Source organism: Melospiza melodia, chromosome 9, assembly GCF_035770615.1.
Source record: "Melospiza melodia melodia isolate bMelMel2 chromosome 9, bMelMel2.pri, whole genome shotgun sequence".
NCBI classification, from domain to species: Eukaryota; Metazoa; Chordata; class Aves; order Passeriformes; family Passerellidae; genus Melospiza; species Melospiza melodia.
In genome coordinates this window covers 2,327,120-2,342,213 of record NC_086202.1, presented here as the reverse complement: position 1 = coordinate 2,342,213, position 15,094 = coordinate 2,327,120, and the positions used below count along the sequence as shown (strand labels likewise).

At 41.9% G+C, this 15,094-nt stretch overlaps 1 protein-coding gene across 1 annotated transcript; it reads right to left on the bottom strand.

The window, feature by feature from the left end:
- Positions 1-847: 847 nt before the first annotated feature.
- CLRN3 (clarin 3) lies at positions 848-12,994 on the bottom strand. The gene is made up of 3 exons (XM_063162997.1): positions 12,667-12,994; positions 5,122-5,301; positions 848-2,259 (listed from the first exon to the last, which is right to left on the bottom strand). Exons 1-3 carry the CDS (start codon positions 12,893-12,895, stop codon positions 1,985-1,987), a joined length of 684 nt encoding a protein of 227 aa, XP_063019067.1. The 5' UTR covers positions 12,896-12,994; the 3' UTR covers positions 848-1,984.
- Between the last annotated feature and the right edge of the window lie 2,100 nt (positions 12,995-15,094).

Below are 15,094 nucleotides of genomic sequence, written 5' to 3'. Positions count from 1 at the left end.
TTGATTGGTTTCATGTGAATTGTTTTAACTTAATGACCAATCATAGTCAGGCTGTGTTGAGGCTCTGGAAGAGGTCACGAGTTTTTAATTAGTGTCTTGTTAAACCTTCTCTAAGGATCCTTTCTGTATTCTTTAGTATAGTTTAGTATAGCATCCTTTAATATAATATAGTAACATAAAATAATAAATTAGCCTTCTAAGAACAGGGAGTCAGATTCATCATTTCCTTCCTGCCATGGAGACCACAGAAAATACCACACTAAACCAGTGTTTGGATGCAGCACAAACTCCCAGCAAGGGGAAGCTCCTGCTCTCCAGAGCTGGAATTCTTGTTCCTCCTGGATTATCCTGATTCCATCCCTCCACCAGACCCCTCTGAGCTCTCCAGAGCTGGAATTCCTGCTCCTCCTGGATTATCCTGATTCCATCCCTCCATCAGAACCCTCTGAGATCTCCAGAGCTGGAATTCTTGTTCCTCCTGGATGATCCTGACTCCATCCCTCCATCAGACCCCTCTGAAATTTCCAGAGCTGGAATTCTGGCTCCTCATGGAGGAGAGGAGGAGTCAGAATAATTTTCCATCCATCAGACTATACAATTTAGTATCATTTTTATACTAAAAATTATTCTGACTCCATCCCTCCACCAGACCCCTCTGAGCAGAGCTGTGGTGTGTGACAGATGCTGACTGTGCCCAACACTGACAAATGAACACTGAAACTGTGACAATTTTTGCAGCCAAAGCAAAACTGGCAAATGTTTGGCTCCACCATAACATTTCCAGCCCTCCACAGCATCTCCAGGCAAAGATCAGCCCTGGTTTTATTGACCTGTGCCACCCCTCAAGTCTTAGAAATCCTCTTTTATTTTTATTTTATTCCCCACTCTGCCCTCAGACGGAAGATGGGAAATCCCTCTGCTTTGGTTGCTTTGAAAGAGCTCAGCTGCACAAAGTGCTGGCTCCTTTCATCTCCAAACTTTATTTTTGTGACATAAATAGTGAGGATTCACCTCTTGAATCTCCTCAGCCCCTCTTCAAAGTGCTGCTTTATCTCCATGAGCACCTCTCGTATCACAGGACAGATGTGGAACATGACTGAAAACCACACTGGAAAGGAAAAAAAGGCTTTTTTTTTCTCTTTAAAGGAATAAAAAAAGTCTCTCCTGGCTGCAGAGGTGAGGGACAAAGGGGCAGAAGTGCTGAACACGTGCTCTGAGCAGGGTTTTGCACTTTGGATCTGTCCCAAGGTCCCAGTGCCCACTCCCTGGGAGGAGTGAGAAGGGAATGGAGCTGTGGTTGCCCCACTCCTGGGCAGTCCTGCAGCCCTGTGTCTTTGTGAGCACATGAAACACTCCTCAGACTGGGCAAGGGGATGGCCCTGGCCAGAAATCACCCTGGAATCATCACCTGGGGACATGTGGAGAGGGGCAGGGCTCCCCTGCCCGAGGTGCGGCCTTGCCCTTGGCTCTGGGCAGGGCACAAGCAGGATTTCCCTGGTGTTTCTGTGTGTTAATAACCTGCAGATACTGGGCTTCTCTGCTCTCGTGGAACTGTTGAGTAATTTAGGCTGGAAAATCCATGGAGTCCAGCCATTCCCCAGCACTGCCAGGGCCAGCAGTGTCCCCAAGTGCCACCTCCACAGGGCTTTAAATCCCTGGGATGGGATGGGACTCCACCTCTGTGCTCCGTGGGTTTTGGCCACAAGGCCCAGGAGGCTCCAGACCTGCAGGAGATCCCTGGGCAGAGCAAGGAGAAGAGGGAGCAGCAGCACCTCAGTGACCATTTCTCCCCATCCCAAGGGATCCTGGTGTCTGCAGGCTTTGCACAACAACGGCTTTGATCTTCCTGCTCAAAGGCACAAAACCAAACCAGGCTTTTGTGTCCTCAAAACAATCTGGGAATTGAAGTTTGCACACAGTTCAGAGCAAATGGAAATTTGCAGTCCACATTAAAGTCCTTCACACCCCCTTTTCCAAGGTGTCCTTAAAACAGAATAACATCCTTTGGTGCATTCTCTATGGGCCTTTCCTGCTCCTTCTTCTTGGAATATCTGGCGTGGTCGTAGAAATAGATGATGATGAGAGAAGCAATGTTCAGGAAAAGGACGAGCAGCATGATCCAGTAGGAATATCCATAGTTGTGCTTGGATCCAAGGTGGTCCTGCAGGGAGCTGGAACAGCTGTGGGCCAGCTCTTCAGACAGGCTGTTCCCTTCCACGTTCACAGGGAAAAGGATCATGGCTATGAGGGTGAGGACTCCTGGAAAACAGAAATGCAAATTTTAGAGGAGGAACTGGAGTGCTATTTGTGTAGTGACATTTATATTATATTATATTATATTATATTATATTATATTATATTATATTATATTATATTATATTATATTATATTATATTATATTATATTATATTATATTATATTATATTATATTATATTATATTATATTATATTATATTATTATTATATTATAACAATATATTATATTATATCACATTATATTATACTATATCATACTATATTATATTACATTAATCATATATCTAATAATATATAATATCATATAACATAACATAATATCATATCATATCATATCATATCATATCATATCAATCATATCATATCATATCAATCATATCATATATAATCTGCTTTAATCCTTGCCCTAGTCCAGGGATTTAAATCAATTTATCTAATATTAACAACTCCATGGGGGCATTTAAAGAATTTTTGCCTCACCCAGCAGTATCTGAGAGGTGTTTTGATATAGGCAGTGATAGAATCTAAAATTATTAGATTCTCACTGATTATTCTTAGAAAAGGCCATTTAATTCAAGTTTTTTTTCATTTCATTTAGTGCTGATTATTATTGTGTATTCACCCCCTTAGTGATTTGTAAATGTCCGTTTGATACGAGCCCAAATTCACGGATGGGCAGTCTCACAGTTGGATAAAATCAAAACAGCTGGATAGATATCATAGTTGGATAGATATCACAGCTGGATAAATGTCACAGCTGGTTAAAGCCCTGAGCATCCTGGTCTGTGCTCAGGGTTGGCCCAAGAGCTTAGACTTGGAGACCTCCTGTTCTTTACAACTTGAATTATTGGATGAGCTTGGGAGAAGCCAAAATGTGATGTCTTATTAGATCTGGGTTTATTTCTTGCAGCCTCCCAAATGTAAAAGTTCAGCCGCTTTGACATTTATCTAAATATTGCTGCTGCATCTCTGCTTTCCTCGTGCTAACAGAGCTGTAATCTCTGAACTTTGGTGGAACAGCTCCATTCCTCCTCTCCAGACACCTCATCCTAACCCAGCTCGTGCTGAAACAGCTTCATTTTTTATTCAGGAGAGCACTGCTAGGAGAATTAGGCACTCCAAGATGACCTCCCACATTAAGTGATGTGTGATTTCCCACACAAAATGCACCCACAGCAAAACAACCTTCCAGGTCACAGCACTTGCAGGGCTGTTAAAAGTAACCACAGCTCTCAGCCAACACCAGAATTTGTTTTCTCCCCAAAATTTCATTTTGGCCAGCCCGTGGTCCTTTCATTTCAGACAGAGCCTCCAGGTTCAGGGGCTGGGTCAGGAAAAGCCTTCCCATGAGATGAGACAGTGATCTGCTTGTCTCAGAGGTGAATAATTGTCTAATTGAGCTTTGTTCACTTTTCCGATTGTGTTTCACAGCTCTTTCAATATCTGTGTTAAAAAATGGGTGATTTTCACACCTCCACTTGTAATAATTAAGATTATCTGCACTGTTCCCTTGCCACCAAGGTCTGGTTTTGTCCCCAGGACAGGGGGATGATGCTGGGGACATTTTCCCTGGACTTCAAGAGCTTTTGAAGGCCAAAATGCCCATGCTGAGGTACTCTGTAATCAGATGTATTAAAAGGAAATGATTCAAGTGCAAACCCGTCATTAGAGGAGCACCTAATCCTCTGGAGAGGAATTGAGTGTGAGAGCTGAGTGGTGGCCAGAGCAGCACAGGGGGGCTGGGAGCAGCCAGGCTCAATCCCAGCAGAAATGAGGTTCCCACCTCCAGCCTCTGAGGCAGCTTCACTGCTCTAATGACTCAGCATCTCCACCCTTTTTTTTTATGTTTAAATAAGTTTAAACTTATTTTCACCTCTGAAATTTTATATTTTAAAGAGGCAAATAATCTTTGTCACAGCTCACTCCTCCAAACTGCTGCCTCCCTATAAATACTATCATATAAATATTATTTGATTGCAATATAGTGTATTTTAATCATATTTAAAAGGTGGTTTTCAGGTGTGCCAGGAGGAACAGTTAAGAACCAAATCCAGGAAGCAGAATGTGTTTCTAGATGTTTCTTCGTGCAGATCTATGCTCCTTAATGTCGGAATATATGTGTGTGTGTATATATATGTATATATATATATATATACACACACATATATATATATATTTGTATATGTATATGTATATGTGTGTATATATACATATATATATGTATATATATGTATATATGTATATGTGTGTATATATATGTGTGTGGGTGGGTTTTATATAAATATCTATATATGTTATATCTAATATATATGCGTGCGTGTTTTATATATATGTTATATTATAAATATTTTTTTATATATATTATATGTTATCTATATGAAGTATAATATGTAATATTGTAATATGTAATATATAATATATAATATGTTATATATAATATATAACATATAACATATATAATATATAATACTATATACTGCATACTATACAATAATTATATATAGTGTATAATTATAAAATATATTTTTTAATATTATATAATATATATTATCTTATATATATTATCTTATATATTTATTATATATTATATATATATATATAAAAGGAATATATAGATAGATAAATAGATAGATAGATAGATAGATAGATAGATAGATAGATAGATAGATATAGATAGATAGATATAGATAGATGATAGAGAGATAGAGATAGAGATAGAGATAGAGATAGAGATAGAGATAGAGATAGAGATAGAGATAGAGATAGAGATAGAGATAGAGATAGATAAGGAATAAATATATATATATATATATATATATATATATATATATATATAATGTATATAAGGATGAGAATGGCACTCACCACAGAGGGAATTCCAGGTGTAGACTCCGATGGGTCCCAGGAATGTCTGGTAGGGGTTGCTGACAGCGTTGGTGCAGGTGAAGCCAGCGCTGAGCAGGGAGCTGAGCAGGGCCAGCACCAGCATCACGATGGTGGCCACGACCAGGCTCCTGCTGCTGCTGCTGCTCAGGGCCTCTGAGACTGCAACACAGAGGGGCAGGGACAGAGGAGAGGGTGATGCCTTGGGGTTCTAGCTTTTCTGTCCTTCAAATCCTCTAGTGCTTAGGGTATAACTAAACTCCAAATAAAGTGTAGTTAACTGTCTTCATGTCTTGGCCAGAAAAACCAATTCCTCTAAGCCTGAAACTCAACACCAAATGATGCCTTAAATTTTAGCTTTGATATTTTCCAGATTCTGTACTGCATTAGTGTATAGCTCTGAACTTGTTATATTATACACTGTACATAGTATATATATAGTAGAATGACTATATATACCATTTTCTATATACTACAGTAGTAAGCCTATATATACTATATATAGTATATATAGTGTATATACTATATATACACTATAGAGTATATATATGATATTTTATATATAAATATATAAAATATAATATATACAGTATATATAAAATATATGGTATATATATGTATAGTGTATATATAGATACTTTACATAGCATATAGCATATATAGTATACTATATATACATAGCATATGTATGTATAGTATATATGTATAATATATATAATATATATGTGTATATATAATATATATAATATATATTATATATAATATATATAATATATACACATATATTATATATATGTGTATATATGTATCATATATATGTGTGTGTATATATATATATATATATTTTATATATATATATATATATATATACACGCACACTATATAGTCTTGTATATATGAAGTTTTATAACACATATAAAGTAAGTAAGTTCTCCTCACAGCCCAGGCACACACAACAATACTTTTCCAGCCCCAGAACTCAGGACACCACTGCAGCTTCAGCCCCAAAAAGTGTAAAAAAAAAACAGGGAATGGAGGAGAGCAGCCTGGAGAGTGGGACTGCATCATCTGTAACTGGACAATTAAGCCCAATATGGAAATGGAGCAGAACAGATAAAAGTGTGAAAACTTCTGACTCATTGTCCATCTTGGGTGGAGCCATGGCTGGACTCTGGCACTGCCCAAGGTGTGTCCTGTGAGGTGTTTGAATAAATCCTTGCTTTATTCCTTAACTCTGCCCAGCCTCTGTTCTAGGCAGCCTCTCCAGGCATCACCTACAGCCTCAGGTCCCAAAAAATAGAAATAAAAGTGAGTTGGGGAGGAGTAAACTGGAGTAAATTACTACATTACCTGAAGCTTTAATTGGAGGATTAACCCCTGATATGTAAATGGACCAAACTTATAAAAGTATGAAAAATTCATGACATTGGTCCATTTTGTGTGTAAACCCTTGGGGATGCTTTGTCCTGAAATGTACCTGAAAGGCCTTCATTAAATATTAAATATTCCCACTTTTATTCCCTTAATCCTGTCTGGCCTCTGTTCTAAAGTGAGCCCGAAAAAGGCATCAAGGAGAGAGCCCCAGCTTGTGCCAGTGGGGGTTAGATTGGAGATTTGGGAAAGTTTGCTCCCAGAAAAAGGGTGGGGAAGCACTGGAACAGGGAGTCACCATCCCTGGAAATGTGCTGAAGGCGCGCAGCTGTGGCACTCGGGGACGTGGTTGAAGGTTGGATTCAGTTATCCTGGAGAACTTTTCCAACATTAATATCCCATGGTTCTCTGGTAACCTGCCCTGCCCAGTCTGGTGGGTTTGGAAAACCTTGTGACTTCCTGCCAGGGCTGTAATTAAAAGCTGAAGAGCAGAGGTTTGGGTGATCTCAAGGGATTGGGATGGGGAAAGTGCAGGAGGTTTGGACACAGCAATGAACCCAAATCCCACATGGGGTGAAGGTACCTGGGCTAGAATAAATTCTTGCCTGCTAATCCTGCAGTTAGCTGGGCAGTAAACTTCTGTTCCTTAATACTTCTGTAAAAATTTCCTCTGGACGAGGCCAGACAGGAATTTTCTGCCTGAACTGGATCAGAAATCTGGTTGTTCCTCTGCCAGTGTCTGGTCACCTCCACAAATGCCAATTTAAAACTCTGCTCCAATTTAAAACTCTGCTCCAGTTGGATTTCCTTTTAAAATAGCAGCAGTCATGCTGCTATAAATGCAATAAATGTGGCAGGGAAAACCTTCCCAAAGCCCACTGAAGCTTCTGCCTGGATGGGTCAGGTGCATTTGCAGGACAAATAAATCTGAGTGTGGTCATCCATGGGCAGATGAGGATGGTTGAGCTCATCTCCTGACTGGATCTGTCTCCGTGCCTTGCAGGAAAATCTTGGTGCAGGCAGGACTGCCTCCTTTCTTTTCCAACAAAGGAGCAGCTCCTGCTGTTTTCCATTAGGACAGGACAGGACAGGGTTCATGGAGGGTTTGGTTCCCACAGGGCTGAGCCCTGATCCCAGATCCTGCTCCCTCTCCTGTTCCCCAGCTTGTTCCCAGATCATTCCCTGCTGCAGGTCCATGGCTCTTGTGGTCAAACCCTTCAAAGCTGTCACCAATTTTTGCCTAAATCCCTCCAGTTCCTCAATAAGCTGCTGGTAACAAGACACTCAACCCAAATCCAATACTCTCAAAGTGTTGTTTTTTGAGGTGAATTATTTCCCTCCTCAAATTTTAAAGATTGAAAAGGCAGCTATAATGTGCTTTATATTGTAAAAAATACAGTGACAATGTTTTGGAGCTCTGTTCAGATAGATGTTGTGAGAGACAGACTTCAGTAGGAAAACTCCCTTTCTGTGCTGTTCTTGAACAGAGCCTTTATTGCAAAATATTCAGGTACTGCATAACTGGGAGGAATCACAGCAGAAAAAAAAATAGTAAAAACCCCATAAAGAGGAATAAACATAATAAAAAGAGCTGTTGGCAAGGAATGAAAAGGAGATTCCTCTCACATTTTATCTAATACTGCAGTACAAGTTAATTTCTGCTGGAGGCACCGGCAGGTGAGGCTGTGTTATGGAAATCAGCTGTAAATTTAAGCAATTTTCCTGGAAGAAAGGGAAGCAGGGGATATCACTCAGTGGAATGGAAGTGAGCAGGCTGTACCCTGCACTCAGGCTGAAGCAGCCTGGCCATCACCTGTGATCTATTTCTTGCAGAAGAAATAAGTCTGGAGCCAAACCAGCCAGGCTTGTGTAATTTCCCTCTGGCAGCCTCACTTAATTTTATCTCTCAGAACTTCTCCAGAACTGCCTGGCTACACCTCCTGCACCCCTAATTGATCTTGTTTGTGTCTGGCACTGAGCTGCAGTGTAGGGGGTGGCATTTTGGCAGCCTCCAGCTGTTGTAGCCGTGTTTGCAACAGCACAAGGCTGAGGGCTTGAAAGAAAATGCTCTTTTCATGGCAGCTGATTCTTTTTGAAATCCCTAAATAAAGCAGTCTGTGCAAACAGAAGGAATCTCCTGCAGCTGATCTATTTGAGTGGGATCAAACTCAAATATTTTGAGTGGTAACCTGCAGCTGGATAACCTCTGGATATGTGTGAAACAACATTTCTGGAATGAAAACAGGGTCTGCTCAGATTTCTCCTTAATTTCCTGTATCTTCTTCTAGGATTCATCCTTTACTCTTACATGTTTGGGTAGGATTTTTCCAGACTTTCACTGAGCTTAGTCAGCCTTCCCAGCAGCTTTTCCAGCTCTGCCATCACCCATGACACATCAGGGATTAATCACTGAGAGAAGCCCAAACAAACACAAACTCCCGAGGAGAGAGTTCAACAGAGCTTCCCCACTTTGCAGGAGACCCCTGGAAACTGATGAGAACACCAATGAATCCCAGCCACTTACAAGCTTTTCTCGTGTATTTTAGAGGATATTTAGGTTTTGTCATTTATTTTAGAGTATATTTAAGTTACAAAGGGAAAAGGTTCCTGTGTGCTGAGGTAAATTTGGAAAGCCTTCCTTAGGTGTTGCTGGCTGCCAGCAGCTGGATAAATCCTGGCATTCCTTGGGTGTGGTTCTGCCCGAGCCTGGCTCAACCTCTCCCTGTTTGACTTGGACCTGCCAAAGCCCTGCCCAAACCTCCCCTGAGTGACATTTTAAACCTCCTCTGAGTGACATTGTACTCCCAGCTGGTTCCTCTGTAAGGCAAATCACCGAAACAGCTCAGGAGGGCTCTGGGGAGTCTGGTTATTAAATAACTTTTGCATTCTGCCATCCCCAGAGCCTGAGGAGTGGCTGCAGTGATTTATTGCTCTGTTGAGGCTGGGGAAGAGCCACCCTGGCTGGGCACTCCATGCACAGGGCACTGCCAGAATGGCATTCCTTTGTCTTTCATTGTTATGCTTGAAAATTTATTTGAATATTGTGGTTTCTAGAGAAATAAGGGTTTTGTTTGTTTGTGTTTTGGTTTTGTGTTTTTTGGGGTTTTTTTTGTCTTTTTTTTTGTAAAGGGTGTTGATGATCTGCTTTTGACCAACCACTGATAAAAGTCAACTTGGGCTATTGCTGATAATAATCCCCCAAGTTCTTGACTTTGATTTACCCTTCAGGGATTGTCCTTCTTTTCCCACCCCCAAACATGACAATGCCATTTGAGAAACGCACGTGGGGTGCACAGCAGAGCCCCCAGGCAGGGCACAGCTGCTTTTCAATAACACTGTGATTTTAAGGGATGTCTAGAACTCCTCTTGTTGATGTCTGAAATGTTGGAATGGAGAAAGCTCAGCACTTTGTTCCTCCATAGCACTGGAAACCCATTTATTTAAGGTTATCAGCAAAGGAAATGCATCTCCTGCCGTAGGAGGACAGGAATATAAATGAATTTGAAGAGAGAACATGTGGAATTCTAGGAAGTATTTTTCCCATTTCAATTATAAATGGGATAGAATGAATGGACAGATTGGTTTGGGTGGGAAGGGACTTTAATTCCCAGCCAGTGCCATGGCAGGGACACCTCCCACTGTCCCAGGTGCTCCCAGCCCCAGTGTCCAGCCTGGCCCTGGGCACTGCCAGGGATCCAGGGGCAGCCACAGCTGCTCTGGGCACCTGTGCCAGCCCAGCACCCTCCCAGGGAAGGATTTCTTTAGCAAATAATATAAAACATGATAATCATGCTTGTTCCAGAGCCTAAGAATTAATTTCAAGTCAGTACTTCTCATTCTGGATACCTGCCTGACAGAACCAGTGGGGGATGTGGAAAACCCCAAATTGAGACTATTGATAAAGAATCACTTTCCTTCAGCAGCTGGGGAAGGAAACTCACAAATCCAGCAGCTAGGGATGATTTTGTTCATCCCTAAACAACTGATGGGGAGAGTTGAGATCACTTTTTGTAAATGTTCTCTCAGCATTTGATAAATGATAAGCACAAAACGTCAAATCTTGTGAGGGAAAACCCAACACCACCAATGCAGACCATGCAGAAACTGAAACCGTTCACTGATGCCAGAGTGTTGTGAGTTCATTTCATTAATTCTAATTAAAATCGATCTGGTGGCAACACCCAGGCCCTGGCACTGGGCTGTGGGAGCTGCCTCAGACAAAGGCAGGGCACAGAGCCTGGCCTGCAGCCAGCCTGGCACCTCCTCTGCCATCGGCTCCCCAGGGCAGGATTCCACCTTTCCCACAGAGCCACATCAAAATCAGCTGCCCACATGGCTCAAGGTATGGGGCTTCAGCCAACTACAACCACATTTAATTATTTTATTTCCTTATTATTAGTTACTCTTCTAAAAATCGCTTTTGTAATTCTGCCGTGGCTGTAATAAAATAAGATGGAATGATTTGGGATTTTGTACTTGTTATGTAACAATGCCAACCCATGCTCCACCTCCTGCTGGGAGTGCTGCTGTGCTCGGGGTTTCATGAGAACAGCCATGAAATGGGATCCAGTCCAACATGGGGACTGGTTTGTGCAACACAGCTCTGCCACCGTGGGAATTCAGGTGTTCCTGCTGCTGCAATTTCAGGGATAAATTAGGCTGGGGAAGAGCCTAGTTTATTAGGCTGGAGGTTTAGATCTGCTGCGCTGGGACATCTGACAACAGCCTACCAAAAAATGAAATTATTTCTTGAAGAATCTTAAAATCCCAGATTGGTTTGTGTTGGAAGGGACCTCAAATCCCACCCAGTTGTACCCCAGCCATGGCAGGGACACGTTCCACTGTCCCAGTGTCCAGCCTGGCCTTGGGCACTGCCAGGGATCCAGGGCAGCCCCAGCTGCTCTGGGCACCCTGTGCCAGCCCTTATATCTAATTTAAATCCATATCTCATTTTTTAAATTACTTGACCTGCTCATATTTTTGGTAGCTTTCTTGTGAGTGGTTTTTCTTCCTTTCCTGTGTGTCACCAGCATTATTGCTCTGAACTTGATGAGGCAGCAAGGCAGATAAAATAAGTGCGAACCCTTGATCCTTGCAGCAGCTTTCAGGTTTATCTCCCCTTGGGTGTTGCTTTGTGTGTTTTGTTCTTTTTCCTGCAGCAGCTTTCAAACCTTTATCAAAACGGTGCTGATTCAGTAGCAGGCAGCAAAATGTTTAAAGTCAAAACAATAAATTAACATCATGAAATGGGAAGGTGAATTAGGTTTGTAAATCCCTTAATTAAAGTGATGAGTGTTGCTTTTCTGTTCCTCACTGAACTTCCAAAAATCAAAGTCAATTTGACAGAAAGCCCCATTTTGTGCTTTTTTCCCTTGTTCCAAGGTGCAGGCCAAGACCACAGGTGGTAAGCTGTTATTGTTGAATTTCTGTGCTTTTTGGGGAGTCTTATTTTATACCACTTAAATCCTCCACTTAAATTCTTGTTCTCACTTCAAATGTGAGTCCATCAGCGGTATGACTAAGAAGCCCTTGGGCTTGGATTTGGATATTGGGAAGGAATTCCTGCCTGTGAGGGTGGTGATGCCCTGGAATGGGTTTCCAAGGAAGGTTGTGGCTGCTCCTGGATCCCTGGAAGTGTCCAAGGCCAGTCCAATTCCTTCCCTGTAGCCAACCCAAACCTGAGATCTTATTTGTGCTGCTGACAGACCTATCCATCTTAAAATAGTTTAAGTAATTTTGAAATATGAGATATGGATTTAAATTAAATGTAAGGATTGGCACAGGGTGCCCAGAGCAGCTGTGGCTGCCCCTGGATCCTTGGAAGTGTCCAAGGCCAGTCCAATTCCTTCCCTGTATCCAACCCAAGCTAAGATCTTACTTGTGCTGCTGATGGATGTATCCATCTTAAAATAGTTTAAATAACTGAAATGTGGGATATGGATTTAGATTCGATTTAAGGACTGGCACAGGGTGCCCAGAGAAGCTGTGGCTGTCCCTGGATCCCTGGAAGCACCCAAGGCCAGGCTGGATGGGGCTTGGAGCACCTGGGATGGTGGAAGGTGTGGGACGGGGTGGGAATGGGTGGTATTTAAGCTCTCTCCAAACCCAAACCAGTCTGGGATGCTCTGATCCACTTCCAGCCGTGCCAGCACTTACCTTGGAAGTTGGTTTTGGACACCTGCAGCCCTGCATCCACGAACTGCTCACAGGTGCCGCTGAAGAGGCCGTAGGTGAGGCTGATGGTGACGGTGCTGCCGAGGCCCGAGAAGCGAACCTCGCTGCTCACCCACTGCGGCGTGGCCAGCGCCACGCAGATCACCACGAAGGAGCTCACACACGTGCAAAAGGCAGAGGCGAACATGGAGGTTTTCTTCCTGGATGGCATCTTTGCCCGGATTTTTCCCCCCAGTTCAGAGGATTTGGTTCCCTTGAGTCCCGTGTACCATGAGGGTGATTCCTCCTCGGGTTGTCCCAGCACAAAGTCGCTCTGGTAAACTTTAAGCAAACAGAAGTGGCAATAAAAATGTAAAATAATTGAACTTTGCCCTGGGGAGAAGGTGTTGCCATGGTGACAGCCAAAGCAGCCTGGCAAAGGCCGCTGGAATTGTCCCTGGGTTATTTATGGTCCAGGCCGAGGCCTCGCTTCCCAGATCGCAGCCCTGGGCTCATCCCGAGCCCGGCTCTGGCACCTTCCCAGCTCCTCCTGAACTCCCTGCTTCTTCCCCTTCCAATCCTGACAGCCAGCCTGCCATCTGCCCATCTTTAGCTGATCTCTCTCTCTAATATGTTATGATAAAGTTGTAAAATGTTCCTTCTCCATTCAAACTGCCCAAGCAGCTACCCAACCATGCCTTTGGGGAACCTCTCAAATTCTTTACATTTCAGAAAACATGGTGTGGGTCTTGCCTCTTGGTGCGGTAAGAAGATTCTATTTACTGTCAATAGATTGTTTTCTAAGACCTCTAATTCCTAATTAAATTCCATGTATTTTCACAGAAAAGCTCCTTGACTCTTGCTTTTTGTCAGGGAGGAAGCAAATACCTGGAGCAGGGCTTTATTTCAGGGAAGCAGTGGATAAGTACAGTGAGAAATCCTGGAAAAAATCTATTCTGGACTAGAAACCAAGGGAATATATTCATTTTTTAATCCCAGCTGACCTAAACAGTGACCAGAGAACACAATTTCAAACAGAACCTTCATTGCTGAATGAAAAGACTGGAGGCAAATTTCAAGAATTTCAGATAAACTCAGTCCCCATCATCTTGGCCTGAAACCTGGAACATAAATTAATAATTTATTGCCAGTGTAGAGTAACAGAGATTCCATTAGCTTTTATTTCTATTAATTATCATGTCATTATCCCACTTTATACTGAAGCCCTGCTCCTGGATCATCCAGAGACTTCTGAATTAACCTTTAGGGCACAATCTGTGGAGTTCTTGTCCAGAAGCTTCTCTGCTGTGTCCTGTGATGCCAGAGAGATTCCTGAATTTTTTATGGATTTGAATAGCCAAGAATTTCTCAGGAGGAGTAAATACCTGGGAAAATATTAATTCTGCAATGCAATGCAGAATTGCATTTTCTGGTTTTATGAGTTTTTTGATCCCAAACTTTTAAGCAGTAATTAGATTTGAGATCCATGGATTTTATTTCTATAGTCTTGTGATTTTTATTTTATTTTTCAAACTACTTGAGACTTTGATGATATCTCTGAGGTCATTATTTATAGGAATATATAAATATAATTTTTTTAAATTAAGTTTTATTCCTAAATCATCTAAGTCCTTCATTAACATAGTGGAAATCACTCAGGATTTGATTGAGGCTCTGAGGAATAAAGGGAAATTTCTTACCCTGTATAAAGTAATAAGAAACCTGCCTCACTTTTTGTTCTGTACCCAGTTAAACTTTAACCACAGAAATATGGGGAGCTCTGTTTGGCTGATCCACCTCTCCAGGTTCATTAATCCAACAGTTCTATCCTCCACAGGACATAGTCCAAGACTTTATAATCCAAGGATGTTTTCTAATAAACTGAGCTGGAACCTGCCCTCCTGCCATCAGCAGTGCCACCTGTCCCTATAAAATATGGCTTTAAAAATTCAATATTTAAGAGCTGATATTTGTCTTGGTAAAAACTTCCAGGGAATTATTCCTCAGCTCCTTCAGTGTTGATGAATTGAGCAGGCAGCCCTTTAAAAATAGAGAATAGCAGGGACTCAGAGCTGTGAATAGCCTGGAGTTCCTTCCTTGCAACCTGACTCAATTATATTGAATTTTTGGTGACTCAGCTCAAATGGTTATGGCTCAAATCATTGAAACTCTCCTGTGGCTCAGGGAGTTGCTCTGGAAATGAAACCATAATTTGCTTTTCTCTTGCTCGTCACCTTGAGGTTCATTCTCTGCCTAGGCTATGATATTCCTTGTCTTTTTTTTTTTTTTTTTTCTCACAGCTCCCTGTAAAAGCATCATAAACCCTGGAATTAAAGCTGCAGTTTGACAGGACACTCCTCATCTTGAGAGGCAGGAGAAAGGAGATTGGTTTCCTCTGAGTCAGAGAAAATATTTCCTGATCAGCACCTCC